Here is a 19,708-nt window from a genome sequence, read left to right as displayed (position 1 = left end):
AATCCATTACTATTAAAACTAAATCAACCAGCAAAACCAAAAACATAACTATTAATAAAAACAGGTGAGGGCTGGGTTTTTTTTCTGTTATTATTTAAGTGCTTTTACCATATGCTTTAAATCAAGAGTCACTTCTCTCTCTGTTTTTCTCTTTCCTGTCATTCTCTGCCTCAATCATTTTCTCATTTCTCTTTTCTCCCCTTTTTTCTATCATTTCGCTCTATCTCTTCCTTCCACTCATCTCTCTCTTGCTTTCTCTCTCTCTCGTTCCCTCTCTCCCCTCTCTTTCTCTCTCTTTTTCTCACTTTCCCTCTCGTTTTCTTTCTCTCACTCACTCTTTCTCTTGTTTTCTTTCTCACACTCTTTCTCTCTCTTGTTCTCTCTCTCTTGCTATCTCTGTCTCTCCCCCCTTTCTCTCTCTCTTTCTCACTTTCTATCTTGCTGTCTGTTGCTCTCACTGTCTCTCGTTCTCTCTCCGTTCTTCTCAGCGGAGGCCGGCGAAGGTGATATTCAATGTCGGGGGGGGCGCGGGCGTTTGCGCGCACTCCAAATCCCCCTGCTAGCCCCCAGGAACATTCAAAATAAGAAAAGCCTTCGCCGGCGAAGGCTTTTCTTATTTTGAATATTCCGAGCGGGCTAGCAGGGGGATAGGGAGCGAGCGCAACCGCTCGCGCGCCCCCGACATTCAATATCACCTTCGCCGGCCTCCGCTGAGAGAATGCCTGTTCCGCCTCTCCTGCAATCCCCTTGCCGAGAGCCCGGGACGAAAGTGCTCTCGGCAAAGGTGAGACGGGCAGGGTGTGTGTTCCAGGTGCAGGAGGAGCCGCGCCGAAAGGCAGGAGGCAGCGGAGGAGCAGAGGGGGCGGGTGGGGGGCAGCGCCGAAAGGCCGAGGAGCCGGAGGAACTGTGGGGAGGCAGGGGCGGCCACGGCTCCCTTCCCTTCTGCTGCCGGCGCCTCCCCGCCCCCCGCCTCCCGCGGCTGGCATGGGGACGGGGAGCGCGCGGCCGTGAAAAAGGCTGCGCGGGGGTGTATTTTGGGGCGCGCGTGCGCAGCTTTCGGGGAACGGTGATGGCGAGTATTCTGAGCAGAGACAGGTTACAAGCGGTGTGCCACAAGGGTCTGTTCTGGGTCCTATTCTTTTTAATATGTTTGTGAGTGACATAGGGGAAGGCCTATTTGCCGATGACTCTAAAGTGTGCAATAGGGTTGATATTCCTGGAGGGGTCTGTGATATGGTAAATGATTTAGCTTTACTAGATAAATGGTCAAAGCAATGGAAACTGCAGTTTAATGTTTCCAAATGTAAAATAATGCACTTGGGGAAAAGGAATCCTCAATCTGAGTATTGCATTGGCAGTTCTGTGTTAGCAAAAACTTCAGAAGAGAAGGATTTAGGGGTAGTGATTTCTGACAGCCTCAAAATGGGTGAGCAGTGTGGTCAGGCAGTAGGAAAAGCAAGTAGGATGCTTGGCTGCATAGCTAGAGGTATAACAAGCAGGAAGAGGGAGATTGTGATCCCCTTATATAGAGCGCTGGTGAGACCACATTTGGAATACTGTGTTCAGTTCTGGAGACCTCACCTACAAAAAGATATTGACAAAATTGAACGGGTCCAAAGACGGGCTACAAGAATGGTGGAAGGTCTTAAGCATAAAATGTATCAGGAAAGACTTAATGAACTCAATCTGTATAGTCTGGAGGACAGAAAGAAAAGGGGGGACATGATCGAAACATTTAAATATGTTAAAAGGTTAAATAAGGTTCAGGAGGGAAGTGTTTTTAATAGGAAAGTGAACACAAGAACAAGGGGACACAATCTGAAGTTAGTTGGGGGAAAGATCAAAAGCAACATGAGAAAATATTATTTCACTGAAAGAGTAGTAGATGCTTGGAACAAACTTCCAGCAGACGTGGTTGGTAAATCCACAGTAACTGAATTTAAACATGCCTGGGATAAACATATATCCATCCTAAGATAAAACACAGGAAATAGTATAAGGGCAGACTAGATGGACCATGAGGTCTTTTTCTGCCGTCAGTCTTCTATGTTTCTATGTTTCTATGAATAAAGAAGTCGCTGACCATTTGAATAGCTACTTCTGTTCAATTTTCTCAGAAGGCAGCTTACAATATAATACTATAGGTGGATATATCATTGCTTCCAGCTGTAGGGATTCAGCTGCAGTGATCTCAGAGGCCGATGTGTTAGAAGAATTTGAACGATTAAAGATAAATAAGGCATTGGGTTCAAATGGCATCCACCCCAGAATTCTTAAAGAACTCAGATCTGTGATTGCTGCCCCCCTGACTGATTTGTTTAGCCAATCCCTTTTAACAGGAGATGTTCCTGATGATTTGAGAATGGCCAGTGTTGTGCCTATCCACAAGAAGGGCAGTAGAGAAGAAGCTGGTAACTACAGGTTAGTTAGCTTGACATCAGTTATAGTTAAAATGATGGAGACTCTACTAAAATAGAGGTTAACTCAGCACCTAAAAACCAATCACTTATTGGACCCAAACCAGCATGGCTTTACTGAGGGCAAATCATATCAGACTAATCCCAGTGATTTCTTTGACTATGTCACAAAGGTGTTGGATGAAGGTGGTACCATGGATATTGCCTATCTGGACTTCAGCAAAGCCTTTGATACAGTTCCACATAAAGAGCTGATAGAGAGGATAGTGAAGATTGGACTTAGTCCCTGGATAGTTCAGTGGATTTGCAGTTGGCTGAAGTGTAGATATCAGAGTGTTGTTGTTAATGGCGAGTATTCTGAGCAGAGCCTGGTTACAAGTGGTGTGCCACAAGGGTCTGTTCTGGGTCCTATTCTTTTAATATGTTTGTGAGTGACATAGGGGAAGGTTTGGTAGGGAAGGTTTGCCTATTTGCCGATGACTCCAAAGTGTGCAATAGGGCTGATTTTTCTGGAGGCATCTGATATATGGCAAATGATTTAGCTTTACTAGATAAGTGGTCAAAGCAACAGAAACTGCAGTTTAATGTTTCCAAATGTAAAATAATGCACTTGGGCAAAAGGAATACTCAATCTGAGTATTGTATTGGCATTTCTTTAGCTTTAAATCTGGATATGTTGTAGCAGCAAGATATATTACACAACACTTTGACGGGGTTGAAACTATCCATTTATTTGAGTCATCTAGATCAGTGTTTTTCAACCAGTGTGCCGTGGCACACTAGTGTGCCGCGAGACATGGTCAGGTGTGCCGTGAAGCTCAGAGAAAGAAAACAAGAGAGAGAGAGAGAAAGAAAGAAAGAAAGGAAAGCAAGCAAGAGAGAAAGATAACAAGAGAGAAAGCAAGCAAGAGAGAGAAAGAGAGACAGAGAGAGAGAAAGAGAACAAGAGAGAAAAAAAGCAAGAGAGAGAAAGAAAGAAAGCAAGAGAGGGAGGGAGAGAAGGTGGGAGAGAGAAAGACATAGAGGTAGGGAGGGAGAGAGAAAGAGAGTAAAAAAGAGGAAAGAAGGAAGAGAGAAAGAAAGAGGGATGGAGAGAGAGAAAAAAGAGGAAGGGAGAGAAAGAGGGAGAGAGAAATAGAGTGAAAGGGAGGAAGAGAGAGAATTTTTTTGTCCAATATTTTTTGAGCCCCCCCCCCTCAATGTGCCCCATGGTTTTGTAAATGTAAAAAATGTGCCGCAGCTCAAAAAAGGTTGAAAATCACTGATCTAGATTTCCCATGCCCATGGCAGCCACATTTTCTGAAACTCTATCTTCCCCCACCATACCTTGTTAATATTCTGTAGCCTATATTGTTTTAGCAACCTTTGGGCTCCTAGATCCTCAGTAGGCCTATTTATCCTTTATGTTTAATGTTTGGATTTTATAATTCAATATTTTTATTTTGTCTATTGCTATTTGTCACTTAAAATCTTCTGGGGTTGGGACAAATTATAAGTATTGCAAATATATGTTCTTAACTGTCATGCAATTTTTTTGTAGAATGTTTTGCAAGAAATGATCCACCAAAAAAGAAGGGAAATTGCAGAAAAAAACCAAAATTTAGTAAGTAGCATTCAAGCAAAGATCAGTCAATTTAAGAATCTAATTTCAAAAACTGATAAAAGTATATGCTTATCCGTAATAGTTTACATAGTGTATAATGTGAGATTATTTGAAAAATATTTTAAAGACATATTTTAGAATTGTAGGGCTGGAAGGGACCTTCGTGGTCTTCTAGTTCAATACCTTTGCCCATGGCTTGGGACTTTATATTGTAGCAGATATAAAAGGTTATCCAACCTTTTCTTGAAGACGTCCAGTGATGCCCAAAATTCTGGGAGGCAAACTGTTCTATTGGTTAATTGTTCTCACTGTTGAGAAATTTCTCCCTAGTTCCAGTTTGGATCTCTCTTTAATGATCTTAACACCCATTGCTTCTTGTCCTGTCATTTGGTGATTTGGAGAATAAGTCAGCCCCTCAAGTACTGGAAGACAGCTATCATGTTATCCCTAATCCTTCTCTGCAATAGGCTATACTGTACATATTTTATTCCCTTAACCATTCATCATACCATTTAGCCTCTAAAGCCTTTATCATCTGTGTTGCTGTTCTCTACATTCTTTCTAGAGTCTGTTCCGTTCCTGGGTTTTCAGATTACTCAAATCCACTATTTAAGTTTTGAATTACACTCTTTATTAGCAAAAGCAACATTAAAAGCAGGAATCAGTCCTTTAAAAATTCAGGAAGTATTTTGCTCTGTTGCGAAGTTATCAGATAAGCTGCCAAGAAAGGTGCCAGATTCAGAGTTTCCGGCATTCCAGCAAGATAAGAGAGATGAACTCATAGCATATAATAAATAAGCTCACCACATTTTTGCCAGGCATGCAGCTTTTCGCAAAAGTTTTTTTGCAGTGCAGGAAACATGATTATAGGAGGCTTTTTCTAAAGCCCCAGATCTAACACAGCATCCATGAAATCAAAGTTGACTCTCCATCTAGAATTTTCCCAAGATCCTTTGCTTTTATACTTGCTGGGAGTGGCCAGCAGACCTCATAAGAGTTAAAGCTACAAATTACTTCCTTTTACCATACAAGTGTTGTCTGCTTTGAAACCTTCTAAATCTAGCATATAAGAGTGGCTCATCCACTCTAATGTCTCCATCATCATCAGACTGGGACCAATCCCCCATTGTCATATCAGACCCCTCTAGTGGTTCCTCGGGTTCATTCAGGTCTATTTATCCTTCACTCCCACTCTCTGCATCAGCTGGTAACTCCACTGGCCCAGGGTATCCAGAGGGGCCTGGCTCATCTTCCTCAGAATCTGACATTACCAGAGGTGGACAAGGAACGCTCACAAAAGTGTCTCACCATCTTTTTTGTTTCATGAAGACCAGGACTGGATGTAGTACTCCAAGTGTGGCTTTACTAAATATAGTAGAACATAAGAGCCATGCTGAATCAGGCCAAAGCCCATCGAGTCCAGCATTCTGTGTCACACGATGGCCCACCAATTGTACATGGGGATCTTGAGTAGAAAGAGAAGGCGAAATCCTCCCTTTCCCTCGACCCCCAACAAATGGTATTCAAGGGAATCCTGCCTGCCTCAACCAACATAGAAATGGCACATGGACATCCGTTTCAATAACCACCGATATACTTGGCATCCATGAATCTGTCTAATCCTGCCTTAAAGCTAGTAGAAAGTGGTACTATCACTTTTTGAGATCTTGATGCTATCTCTTTTGATGCAGCACAGAACTGCATTGGCATTTTTGTTGCTGCTGGCTCATACCTAAGTGCTGGTCCACAAGGACACCTAAATTGCTCTCAGAGTTACTATTGTTGAGCCAGGTACAGCCTATTCTGATACACGCGTATTTGATTTTTTTTTACTGTCTGGGTGCAGGACCTTACTTTTCCCTCCACTGAATTGCAACTTGTTAGCTAGGGCCCAGTGCTCAAGTCTGTCAAATTTTATATCATTTCATGACTGTATCACTTTTGAGATATTTTTTTCCATTGAGGATGGCCAAGCCTTTCTGTATGAGTTCAGGCATCCCCTGCCTAGATCAAGGTGTTTTTAAAGAAATTAAAAATGATTTTTTTTTGTCAGGTTCTAGGCCCAGAGTTTGTTGTAAAAGAGATATTTTAGGGTGGAAAGAAGAAGAAAAACAGATATGTTATACCAGTATTGCCCTATTTGTTCCGTAAGCCATCTTTGGTTTTTCTTTATCAAAACCTGTTTCCACCAATTTTGTTTAAGTGATACTGTCCTTTCTAGAATGGTTCAGGTAAGCTTCAAGGCACAATATATTTGCATTGTGCATCAAGCAACACACGTTTTTCCTTGATTTTTGAAGACTGGAACCACATCAGCTCTTTGATTCATACATCAGAAACCAGCACTTTGGATTCAAAGGCAAAAGGAGAGTTGAAAACATGTAAGGGTGTGCATCTAATACAGTTTGCAACTTTTTGAAACAGGCTAGTCCAGGGATGGTAAACCTTCTTGGGTTCGGTGGTGGTGGTGCTAGCATGCATGCACGTACTCATACCCCTTCCCTCCCCCATACACACATGCGCGCACCTCTGTACTGCCCTTCGCGCATGCGCACGGGCCTTTCTGAAGCCTGCTAGGTGAAAAAAATGGCCCAAAGGGCAAACCAGAAGTTTGGAACATGCACTTCCGGTTTGCCCATTGTGCTGTTTTTTGCACTCCGGGGCTTCAGAAGCTTCCCTGGAGCCTCCAGAGTGCAGAAAGCAGCATAACGGTGAAGCAGACGTTCAGAAAATGCACTTCCGGTTTGCACATTGTGCTGTTTTCTGCACTGCAGAGCTACAGAAGGCTTCACTGAACCCTCCAGAGTGCAAAAAACAGCACAGTGGCAAACATCCGGTTTGTCTATTGGATGATTTTTTTTGCCTCCAGGGCTTCAGGGAAACTTCCCTGAAGCATCCAGAGGGTGAAACGGCCTTTCCCAAGGCCGAAAATTAGCTGGCCAGTGTACACATGTGTGCTAGAGCGAAAACAGCAAAATATTGCCTGCTTTCTGATATGGCTCTGCATGCCCCCTGTGGCACACATGCCATAGGTTCGCCATCACAGGCCTTGTCTTTTATCAAGAACATGCACTTGCTTTGCATTCTTGTGAAGGTATGCATTAGGTTTAAGAATTTGCTGAAATAGTACCCTGCCTGTTTCCCCAAAAATAGTCATTCCCTAGTAATGTCCAATCTGGCTATTAAGTGCATGGCAATAAGGCCAAGTGCTTATTACAGGGTTCAAAAAAAATATAAGACAAGGTCTTATTTTGGGGAAAACATAAGTACCTCCTTGTATGAACCGAACTACCGCCTTTTAATTGAAATTTAATCTTTTGGCAAATACTGTAATCCCTCCCTCTGCATAATGCACAGTTTAGAAATGCTATATGGACAGAGATAGACCAATTTTCTTTCTATCTATCCTTTTTTTGTTTTATTTTATCTGCCATCAATCAGTTTAAATCTATTTATAATCCTAGACCAAGCTCAAAAAAAACACCTGCAATACAATATTCACAAAAAAGGGCTTTTAAAATTGTGAGAAAATCTGTCATCTTCATTTACGTTGCAGGTTAATTTGGTAGATCTGATAGTATTGTTGTGAATCATAAATAGCACGTTCTAGAGCTTCACACCAGATAAGGAAATAGAGTACTCTTTCAATACAAGTTACATTGCATTAAAAATGGCAGTAATACATGAAGCCCACCAGTATCATCTAGATTTGGCCTACAATTTTCAACAAAAATCCAGTATGGTATTTATCAGAAAGGAAGTTGGCTGTGAATGTAAAATAATTTCTTTCCCATCATAAAGATGATTAAGGCACAAGGCTATTCTGAATAATGCCTATTTCCCTGTCTTGTGAGTTAGAGTTAGCCAGCCTGGAGTCTGGCGCCATCTTGCTGCTGCTTTTCTCTTTAAGAACTATTAGCTGATTAATTATTCCCTATATTTGTATATTTTATGCTTTATGATTATTGCTTTTAGTTAAATTATTGGTTTTTTTTTTACTACGTATGCTTATGATTTGTGGAATGAATGGTATTATATGTATGGTATAGATGATTATGGAATGAATGGATACAGTGTAGATGGAATGTTCATCTCATTTGGTGACAGATGTGGGGGGGACTGGGGGAACCTATAGGGGGTGGCAGAGGGCCAGAAGATTTCGGTAGTGCTGGGGAGAGGCAGATATGGCGGGAGCCATGGGGCAAGCCGTTCTGGAGGAAGAAGGGAAAGCTGCTTGAAAGCGATCCCTTGTTCCAGCTCCATGAGCTCGACTCAGAGTACTGGTGATGTGTGTAATCTGGACCCTGAGCTCAAGCTGCTGCTAATCAATGCCAGGTCGGTAGTTAACAAGGCTCTCCTTATCTGGGACTTGATACTGGAGAGGAGGCCAACCTGGTATGTGTGACTGAAACCTGGCTGGGCCCAGAGGGAGGAGTTCCTCTCTGAAATTTGCCCAGCTGGGTTTCAAGTATGGCATCAGCCGCGACCCTAGGGAAGGGGGGGAGGAGTGGCTATTATAGACAAGGAAACAATTGGCCTGCATAGACTCATTGCTCCTGAGATTGCAGGTTGCAAGTCCCTCTTTGTGAAGCTGGACCTAGGGGTTCAGGTGGGCTTGTTGCTCATGTACCAGCCTCTCAGAAACAACCCTGTGTCTGTGCTGCTCAAGGAGGTAGTCAGGCTGGCGGTAGAGTACTCCAAACTGATGGTCTTGGGGGATTTTAATCTACCGCCGCTCTGTGAATCCTCTGGGCTGGCACAGGAGTTCATGGCCACCATGACAGCCATGGACCTGACTCAAGTAGTACAGGGTCTGACTCACGGGGGGGGGGACGCACCCAACATGATATTTCTCTCAGAGCAATTGAGCAATGGTCTCAGATTAAGGGGCTTAGATGTGTTGCCTTTGTCATGGTCAGACAATTTTCTACTGTGGCTTGACTTCTTGGCTCCAATCCCCCCCGCAGGGAGGCGGAACAGACTAGGTGGTTCCGCCCCAGAGGCCTAATGGGCCCTGAGGGCTTTCAAAGGGTGCTTGGGGTTATACCAGATACACTTGTCCACAGTTCGGGAGAGTCTCTTGCGGCGGCCTGGAATAAGGCTGCGACGGAGGCTCTTGTCTGGATTGTGCCGCTGTGACCTATCCATGGCGCTAGACCCCGAAGGGCTTGGTTTACCGAGGAGCTCCAGGAGTTGAAACGCCAGAAGAGATGACTAGAGAAGCGATGGAGGAAGAATAAGTCCAAATCCAACCGAACACTTGTAAGAGCTCATATTAAGACTTAAGTGGTACTCAAGGCGACAAGATGCGCGTATCATGCTGTCTTGATTGCATCAGCGGAATCCTGCCCGGCCGTTCTGTTTAGGGTGTCCCACTCCCTTCTTAATCAGAAGGGAGCTGGGGAGCCCTTGCAGAGTAGTGCTGAGGAATTTAACTAATTTTCCGCTACAAAAGTCGCTCGGATCTGGGCGGACCTTGACTCCGATTGGATAACAGAGTCGACTGACAATGAGTCAGTCGAGGTGACTGGGGCCCATCATTGTCCATCTGTCTGGGAGGAGTTTGACCTGGTGACACCGGATGAAGTGGACAAGGCCATTGGAGCTGTGAGTTCTACCACCGGTTTACTGGATCTGTGTCCCTCTTGGCTGGTTTCAGCCAGCAGAGAGATGACACGGAGCTGGGTCCAGGAGATTGTCAATGCTTCTTCGAGGAGGGGGTCCTTTCCGGCTCCCTACAAGTAGGCACTTGTGTGTCCCCTCCTCAAGAAGCCTTCCCTGGATCCAGCCGTGCTTAATAACTACGGTCCAGTCTCCAACCTCCCCTTTATGGGGAAGGTTGTCGAGAAGGTGGTGGTGCTCCAGCGGTCCTTGGAAGAAGCTGATAATCTAGGCCCTCAACAGTAAGGATTCAGGCCCGGCTACAGCACGGAAACCGCTTTGGTTGTGCTGATAGAAGATCTCTTACGGGTCCGGGACGGGGGCTTGTTCTCTGTCCTGGTGCTTCTTGACCTCACCAGCTTTCAATACCATCAACCATGGTATCTTTCTGCGCGGGCTGGAGGGGTTATTATTATTATTATTATTATTATTATTATTATTTATTAGATTTGTATGCCGCCCCTCTCCGTAGACTCAGGGTGGCTCACAGCAATAATAAAACAATGTACAACAAATCTAATATTTAAAAGTAACTAAACAACCCTTATCTAAATTCCCCCTTAACAGTGGGAGCCACTGTTCTCCAGTGGTTCTCCTCCTACCTCTTCGGCTGGTCGCAGTCGGTATCAGAGGTCGACCTCGAGGTCTCTCCCTTGCGGGGTGCCCCAGGGGTCGGTCCTCTCCCCCTTGCTATTCAATATCTACATGAAACCGCTGGGGGAGATCATCCAAGAGCATGGGGTGAGGTATCATCAGTGTGCTGATGATACCCAGTTGTACATCTCCACCCTGTGTCCAGTCAGTAAAGCGGTGGAAGTGATGTGTCGGGGCCTGGAGGCTGTTGGGGTCTGGATGGATGTCAACATGCTCAAACCCACAAGACGGAGTTGCTGTGGGCTTTGCCTCCCAAGGACAATTCCATCTGTCCGTCCATTACCCTGGGGGGGGGAGTTATTGACCCCTCAGACAGGGTCCACAACTTGGGCGTCCTCCTTGATCCACAGCTAACATTAGAGAACCATCTTTCAGCTGTGGCGAGGAGGGCATTTGCCCAGGTTCGCCTGGTGCACCAGTTGCGACCCTACTTGGATTGGGACTCACTGCTCACAGTCACTCATGCTCTCTTCACCTCAAGGTTTGACTACTGTAATGCTCTCCACATGGGGCTACTTTTGAAAAGTGTTTGGGAACTTCAGATCGTGCAGAATGCGGCCGCGAGTGTCTAATCAACACTCCACGGCCTGCACTGGCTGCCGATCAGTTTCCAGTCACAATTCAAACTGTTGGTTATGACCTATAAAGCCCTACGTGGCATTGGGCCAGAATACCTCCGCGACCGCCCGCTGGCACATGAATCCCTGCGACTGATCAGGTCCCACAGAGTTGGCCTTCTCCGGGTCCCGTCGACAAAACAATGTCGTCTGGCGGGCCCCAGGAAAAGAGCCCCTGGCTCTCTGGAAGCAACTCCCTCCGGAGATCAGAACTGCCCCCACCCTCCTTGCCTTTCACAAATTACTGAAAGCCCACCTATGCCGCCAGGCTTGGGGAACATAACTGACCCTTAGCTGTCTCATTTTATGTATGGTTTAATTGGATGATATGACTGTTTTATAAGTGTTTTTAATATTAGATTTGTGCTTTGTATTTTGTTGTGAGCCGCTCTGAGTCTTCGGACAGGGGCAGCATAAAAGTCTAATAAATTATTATTAATTATTATTATTACCAAACTTCATTTAGTTCCCCCCCCCCCTTCTCGCTTTATATTAACAAAGAAGTGCAGGGCAAGGACAAAAAAAGTTTAATATTGATAAAATTAATTTACATGCCCTTATTAGCGGCTCTTATTATTAGATAATGCTTAGGTTCATGTATCCTCTGCATATGACAGGAGATGACAGGAAACTCTTGTGCTCCCCAGGAGACTACTCTTGCAAATATTCTCTTGCATTTATTCTGAACATAATAGTTTTTGAATAGAGCAATTTAAATAACTGCCTGTTCCATGCTGCACCAGTTTGGTGTAGTGGTTAAGATACTGGAAACTTGAAGACTGAGTTCTTGTCCCACCATATATATATTTGTTAGTCCAGAATACAGAACAGTTTTGGAAGTCTAGATCAGTGTTTCCCAACCGGTGTGCCGAGATATGGTCAGGTGTGCCGCGAAGAAAGAACCTCTGCTTCTGGTCTCACAACATTTTGCGAAGAGCAAAAAGCTGAGCTTCCTTCTTTGCACCTTCCAAGTTTTCCGGCAGTTGCAGCGCCCCGCCCAGCTGGAGCTTCCCTGGCGGTGGCAGCAGGTGAGCTTTGGGGCCTGATGGGAGGGTGGCGGCAGCGGGAGGGCAGCGCGCAGCGGGAGGGCGGCGCACAACAGGAGGGTGATGGCGGCAGCAGCGGCAGCGGGCAGTAGCCATGGGGCAGGGTGGTCAGCTGTGAGGCGGAGCTCCGAAACAGAGGCACCGACGGTGGCGGCTGGACATGCTGGAATTGCGTGGCTGGCACTTGCCTGCTGGCTGGGCCGGGACCGAGGCTCCAGCCCCACGTCCATGCCCAGTGCAACGCCAGCATGTACGGTGTCTAGCAACACGTCTAGCCGCCGCCGTCGGTGCCTCCGTTCCGGAGTTCTGCCTCACAGCTGACCACCCTGCTGCCGCTGCCATCACCCTCCCGCTGCGCGCCGCACTGCCGCTGCCCTCCCACTAGGCCCCAAAGCTCACCTGCCGCCGCCGCCAGGAAAACTCCAGCCAGGCGGGGCGCTGCAGCTGCCAGAGCCCACTGGCCTGAGAACCTACTCCCTTCAAGCCCCATTCATGGGGTGGTTGGTTATACTTTGAAATGGGTGAGAAGTGAAGCGCCAAAGCGCTCGAGTGCGCGGGTGGCCGCCCCCTTTCAATCTCACCCAAGGAAAAGAGCCCGGGGGGGGGGGAGGCAGGTCCCACTCCGACAAGCAGCTCAGCGATGGGGTCGTAATGCGAGACCCCATTTCTCCCCACCCGCAGCTTCAAATGGAGATGTGGAGGGGAAGCAAAACTCTGCGGCCCTTTTCACAAGCTGGTATTTGGGCCCCTTTGGGCACCTCCTTCCCACACTTGCCCTGGGCGCAAATAGTTCGGGAGTTAAGACTTTTGGGGGTCTTTCCACCCCAATTTCTTCCCGCTTTAAGCCTCGGTGCGGGAAGAGCCTTTTGTAGTGCCGCGGTTCGACGGAGCCGTCCTTTGAGAAAGCTGCGTCTTCTCCAATGCACTTGCAAGGAGAGTCCAACATGGGTAATTCTTCAGTCTGATTGGTAGGGACTGAGTTTAATTTAAATATTAGCCAGGCACCGCCCCCTAGCCCTCCAGTCTAAAAAACTCAGTCGCAGTAATGGGACTTAGAGTTTTTTTTCTCTGGTGTTAAACCATGGTTTAAGTATATAAGTGTAGTAAAATTATATATTATTGCATTGTACCTTGTGTTAATGTTTTTTCTCCTTTTTCCTTTCTATTGCAGGCACTTCGGGGAAAGCTCCAAGGTGGCAGCATAGGGTTCCTACCCTCCGTGGGGCGAACCCTTTGAGCTGCGGCTCCTTTTCCGTTTACCCACTGTCAAGCCTCCGTGTGGGTTAGGAAGGAGCCCCCGGGTTGCTTTACCTCCGTGGTAGCGCCCGGTGTCAAGTAACGCGGCTGGCGCTATGGGGAGCCTGCTCCCTGTGGCGGACATGCCGCAGGGGAATCCGGAGCTGGAAGCACCCCCTCAGAGCCCCCTGGGTCGCTTGGCTGGCTCGATGCCTCACGAAAAGCCCTCGATTCAGGGCGGCGGCCATTTTGGAGGCAGGATCGGGCGGGAAAGCAAGGTAGCTTCCCGCCCGTTCCCATGGTAACGTTGCGGCGGCCATTGTTGGAGCCGGGGCCGCAGGCACTCGTTCGTTGTGTCATGAGGTTGCCATGGCGACCGGGGGGCTTCATCCTATTGGAGGCCTTAGTCAGCGTGAGGTCACGCTCTGTAGGCTTTAATGCATTTGGATCTGCCCAGAAACACGCAGCCCCACTGGAAGCCAGGGGAAAAAAGACAGTTAGCAAGAGGTTTGGTTTTTTTTCCTTCTGTCGTGTCTGGCTGAGCGGTCTGCAATTGTCTCTATCGTGAATCGTGAGTGTTCAAAGATAGAATTAATGATGGCAGAAACACCAGCCCATACAGTGGAGGAGGCTGTAGGCTTAGCTAAGCCAAGTACCCCCAAGGAAAGAAACCAGAAATCTAAGGTTTCCCAAGGGGCTTCGCTGAGGGAGGCAGAGAGGCGTATCAAAGCCCTTGAAAAACAATTAGAGGCGACTCAGAAACAGGCCTCCCTAGCCACCTTGTCTTCTGGGCCCGACCCCTTGCCAGCCTCCCCCGTGATTCCATCAGGGGTAGCAGGCTCGGCTTCTGAGCGAGACTGGTCCCCGGAGCGCCCTTTACAGTTGGGTCCTGGCCCTGCTCTTGAGGCCTACACCTATGCGAGACAACCCTCAGTGTGGCCTGGCAATTTTCCACCACCTCAGGCCTCTGCTCACTCAGCCTATGGCCCAGCGCAGGCAACCTTTACACCTACAGCGGCTGGCCTACGCAGCGCTCAAGATAACTGGCAAAGCATGCCTCCAGCCCTTCAGGATCTGATTACCAGTGCGTTTTCCCAGTGCGTTACAATGGGGGCGCACCAACAACGGCAAACAGCGGGGCCACCACCGTTGAGGTTCAGAGATCCATGGACAGCCCCAGCCACGCATTCGTTGGCAGATTCCATGGAGGAGGAGGGATCTCCCAGGGACGCCTTCAGTGACCAGGATGATGAGCTGTCGGGCGACGAGTAACCGCCAGAGCAGCCCTCGGTCACTGGTTTGTTCAAGCCTTCCCTGTACAAGATTTTGCTTAATAAAGCAAAATGGACTATTGATCAGGCAGGGGAGGGGTCCCAATCGGAGACCACAGCTACAGCTCCTACCACGGGACGCCTCTTTGTTTTACCAAAGCAGGAGACTGTAAGCATACCGTCTTCCCAGGTATTCCTCTTGGGAGAACCCGGCGGCAGCTCAAGGTCCATCAGTCCTGGACCGTAAATTTTATTCTTTCGATCAGGCGATGGAGGACATGTTGGCCTTTCCGCCTGTAGACAAGCCCATCACAAGCCTTGTTTCCAACGCGCTGGTGCCTTCGGAGTCCCAGGAGGGCCTGAAGGCTGAAGAGAAACGGACTGAGAATGTAGTCCGGAAGACCCACCAGATGGCGGCATGGGCGATTCGGGCCGCCTCTGCAGCCTCGTTTTTTAATAGGGCTACGCTGCTTTGGATTAGAGACATCCAGTCAAGAGTTAATCCGGAGGATGGTCGCCTCAGGCAGGACCTCAACAAGCTGCTGGCGGCCACGGAGTTCTCGGCGGATGCCACAGCAAACGCAGCCAAGTTCGCGTCCAGGGCCATGGCTTCCTCAGTGGCCTCCCGCCGTCTTATCTGGCTCCGCCACTGGCAAGCGGACGTGAAGTCGAAGTGGTCCCTGGCATCTTCCCCCTTTACGGGTAAAAAGCTGTTTGGTGAAGCCCTGGACGAGGTGTTAATAGAAGATAAAGACAAGAAGAAAGTGATGCCCAAGTCAAATAGGGGCCAAAATAGGCGGTTCACGCCTTATCAACGGCGCCAGCCCTTTCGACCTGAGCCCGCCTCCACCTCTGCCCAGGCATCGAGGCCTTTTTTTCAGGGCTCTTCCAACCAGGGTTTTTTTCGATCTGACCGGACCTTCATGCAAGACCGTTACAGATCCTCGCAGGGCCGCCGCCCTTTCCGGGGAGCCAATCGGGGCTTCAGGAAAAATAAGTGACTCTCAGGATTCTCTTCAGTTGGGCGGCAGGTTGGCGTCTTTCGCACACCGTTGGCAGTCCACGTCAACAGACACGTGGGCGACAGCAACGGTGGCTCAAGGTCTAAAACTAGAATTCTTTCGACCCCCACCTCAGCGATTTCTTCCCTGCCCTGTTCCTTCAGAGCCCCAGAAAAGTTCCCTCTTGCATCAAGAAGTATTGCATCTCTTAGAGATCGGGGCCATAGAGGAGGTCCCCCCAGAGCAACGGGGCAAGGGATTTTATTCTGTGGTGTTCCTTGTCCCGAAGTCGTCTGGGGGAGTCAGGCTAATCTTGAATCTTCAGCAACTGAACCTGTACATCAAGTACCGAAGGTTCAAGATGCATTCGCTCCGGTCGATACTTGCTTCGGTTCGGCTCAACGATGTGATGACTTCAATCGACCTCAAGGAGACTTATCTCCATGTTCCTATTTGTCCTTCGCACCGACAGTTTCTGCGATTCAGTCTGGAGGACAAACATTTCCAATACCGGGCTATGCCCTTCGGACTGTCTTCAGCGCCGCAAACATTCACGAAGTTGCTGGACGTCCTCACGGCCTGGCTGCGACAACGGTCGGTACGCCTGATGGCGTACCTCGACGATATCGTCATTCTGGCAAGGACAACGGAGCAAGCGGACAGACATCTCCGCCTGACCATCAGGACGCTCCAGGCTCACGGTTTCTCAGTAAATTGGGAAAAGAGCCACCTGACCGCTACAACACGGCTGGCCCATCTGGGAACAACTATAGACTCAACCATGGGGATGGTTTTTCTATCTCAAGAGAGACAATCCTCCATCCGAAAGCTGCTTCGGGAACTGGACAAACAACGATATCCTCGCCTGTCCTTCCTTTCAAAGGTCTTAGGAACATTGGTGTCATGCATCGACATCTTACCATGGGCTCGGCACCACCTACGCCCGCTACAGTGGTTCCTGCTCCCCTTTCAGAGGAAGAAATGCAGTCATCTTCATCGAAAAGTACTCCTTACCACCAGAGTACGCAGGTCCCTCCAATGGTGGGTTTCCCCGGCGTTGGGGAGGGGATCCTCCTTCCTACAGAAGGATCTTCTCACGGTGACAACGGACACCAGTCTAACTGGGTGGGGGGCTCACACTTCCTCCCAGATGGCCCAGGGCCTTTGGGGGTCAGAGGATTTACGGGACTGCAACATCAATCTGTTGGAGCTACGGGCGGTCTCGCTAGCCCTCCGGAGATTCGCCCACTTGGTAAGGGGTCACGATGTTTTGATTATGACAGACAATGTTTCCACATGGTCACACATAAACAGGCAGGGAGGAACACGGTCGAGGAGATTGATGAAGGAGGCCGAGTCCCTGCTGTCATGGGCAGAGGCTAATCTAGCCTCTCTTTCTGCGGAGCACATTTCAGGGGTGGAAAATGTATGTGCAGACTGGTTAAGCCGGGAGACTCTGGACCCTGGGGAATGGTGTCTGGACACCTCGCTGTTCCAGGAGATTGTTGGGAGGTTCGGGAGTCCAGTTATGGATCTTTTCGCCACTTGTTCCAATACTCAGCTCCCCAGATTCCTCTCACGTTTCCCCTCCCCGGGAGCGGAGGGGGTGAATGCGTTACGCCAGGGGTGGCCTCCCGGTCTGCTCTATGCCTTTCCACCGGTCATCATAATACCAAAGGTGATCCGGAAGATAATACAGGAAAGAGCGGAGGTGCTGCTGGTGGCTCCCTTTTGGCCTCGACGCAGTTGGTTTGCCGATCTCGCAGAGCTTTCAGTCTTGCCCCACTGGAGGATTCCCAGTCATCGAATTTCACTCCACCAAGAGACAATGGTTCATCCGGAGCCCCAGTGGTGGCAACTAACCGTTTGGCACTTGAGCGGCTCCATCTGAAACATCAGCTCGTGCCTGACAGGGTTATAGACACAATGTTAGCTGCCCGTAGGCCTTCTACTAGGAGGGTCTATCAAGCCACTTGGGGGGCCTTCTGTACCTTTTGCGAGCACCAACAGTTAGACCCACAGGGAGCATCGGTTCTAGTAGTCTTGGCCTTCCTGCAGTCCGGGTTGGACAAGGGCCTTGCACCCAATACCCTTAGGCGCCATGTGGCGGCGTTATCAACAGTTCTGGGTAAGGATCACTACCGGCCCCTTGCGAGACATCCTTGGGTCAGGGATTTCCTGAAGGGGCAGCTAACGTTAGTCCTCCCACTGTTCATCGGTTCCCATCGTGGGATCTACCCCTGGTTCTGGACGCCCTCACAGGCCCTCCCTTTAAGCCCTTTCGCCAGATCTCCTTGCGGTTCTTGACAATCAAGACTGCCTTCTTAGTAGCCATTACGTCTGCTAGGAGGGTGTCAGAGATTGCGGCGTTATCAACTAGACAGGACCTTTGCCAATTTTATCCTAATAAGGTTGTATTGAGCTTGGACCCGACCTTCATGCCCAAGGTTAATTCTGACTTCCATAGGTCGCAGAACATTGTAGTCCCTGATTTTTGTGCCCGTGGAACTCACCCGTTGTAGATGAGGTGGCACAAGCTGGACGTAAGGCGGGCCTTAAAGATTTATGTGCGCAGAACCCAGGCATTTAGGGTTTCGGAGGCCCTGTTTGTGTCCTTTTCGGACAGGGATATGGGACATAAAGTATCCTCTCAAACTATCAGTAGGTGGCTGAGGACCTGCATATCAGAGGCATACACAGCCAAGAACACACCTATTCCTCAAGGGATTACGGTGCATTCTACGCGTAGTGCTGCCACTTCTTCGGCCTGGAGGACTCAAGCCCCTTTAGAGGACATCTGCCGGGCGGCAACGTGGGCAACCCCGTCCACCTTCATTAAGCACTACAAAATTGACTCCTTTGCTTCTTCGGAGGCGGCGTTTGGGAGGAGGGTTTTACAAGGGGTTTGTTCGTTCTCAACGCCCCTGGTCCAGCCTTCTCCCTCCCTTTCATGATAACTTGGGTATATCCCATGTTGGACTCTCCTTGCAAGTGCATTGGAGAAGGACCGTTGAACTTACCTGAACGGTCTTCTCGATGCACTGCAAGGAGAGTCCAAACCCTCCCGAATTTGGGACCAGGGTCTTGGTTGGTTATATTTCTTGCTGGAAGCAGTTTGAAGTTATTGTTCAATAAAATGTGTTTGTTTTACATTACTGCTCCTTCGTTCATATTAGACTGGAGGGCTAGGGGGCAGTGCCTGGCTAATATTTAAATTAAACTCAGTCCCTACCAATCAGACTGAAGAATTATCCATGTTGGACTCTCCTTGCAGTGCATCGAGAAGACCGTTCAGGTAAGTTCAACGGTCCTTTTCGCCAATGCTTAAAAAAAAGACTGAACTCAGCTATTCGGAACCGTTTTCGATAGCTTTTACGTTTTGTAGCTGCTGCCCGATCCTCAGTCTGCTCCCCATTTGCAGAAGAAAGACTCCCGGGTTTTGCAAACAAAAAAGGGGGAAGGAGGGTGAGGGAAAGACATAGAGGGAGGGAAGGAGGGAGGGAGAAGGAGGGCAAAAAAGAGAAGAAGGAAGGGAGAAACAAAGAAAGATGGAGAGAGAGGGGGAAAGAAAGAGGAAGGAAGGGAGAGAGAGAAAGAGGGAGAGAGAGAGAAATAGAACGAAAGGGAGGAAGAGAGATTTTTTTGTCCAAACTTTTTTTTACACCCCCCCCCCCCCTCAATGTTCCTCAGGATTTTGTAAATGTGAATAATGTGCCGCGGCTCAAAAAAGGTTGGGAAACACTGGTCTAGCTATTGCAACAGCAGAATTTTGAAGCTGCAAAATTTTCAGGGATTACTAGATGATGGCAAAGAATAGCAAAATATCCTGGCTCTTTGGTGCCATCTAATGATCACTGGAGAGGAATCATCTTCTTTCAACATCTATCTCAGTATTGAAAGAAATTCTATGTTCAAATTCACTATTAGCATCTCTAATACATGGCCATCCAACCTCTCCATAAACACTTACATTCTATAAACAATGCACAAGAGCACAAACAGTTCATGCATGTAAGTTTAGGAGCCAATATCATGTAATCTTTTATGCATTTGGGAATGTGAGCTGCAATCTCCAACTTCCTTAACAAAAAGATACAAGAACCTGCAGTAATTCATTGTAAATAAATAAATAAATGTAATTGATTTTGTCAACAAGGCTTTCCAGCTTCTAAATCTATAGAGAAAAAATATTGATAAAAGCA

At 48.1% G+C, this 19,708-nt stretch overlaps 1 protein-coding gene across 1 annotated transcript in view; it reads left to right on the top strand.

The window, feature by feature from the left end:
• The window catches only part of NUF2 (NUF2 component of NDC80 kinetochore complex), a 114,034-nt gene that overhangs the window by 55,257 nt on the left and 39,069 nt on the right, over positions 1-19,708 (top strand). The window contains exon 9 of the mRNA XM_070746823.1: positions 3,958-4,020. Within this exon, the coding sequence (XP_070602924.1) occupies positions 3,958-4,020 (63 nt within the window). The remainder of the gene's footprint in view (positions 1-3,957; positions 4,021-19,708) is intronic.

Source organism: Erythrolamprus reginae, chromosome 3, assembly GCF_031021105.1.
Source record: "Erythrolamprus reginae isolate rEryReg1 chromosome 3, rEryReg1.hap1, whole genome shotgun sequence".
NCBI lineage: Eukaryota > Metazoa > Chordata > Lepidosauria > Squamata > Dipsadidae > Erythrolamprus > Erythrolamprus reginae.
The sequence above is the reverse complement of the archived record's forward strand: the minus strand, read 5'-3'. Positions and strand labels throughout refer to the sequence as shown.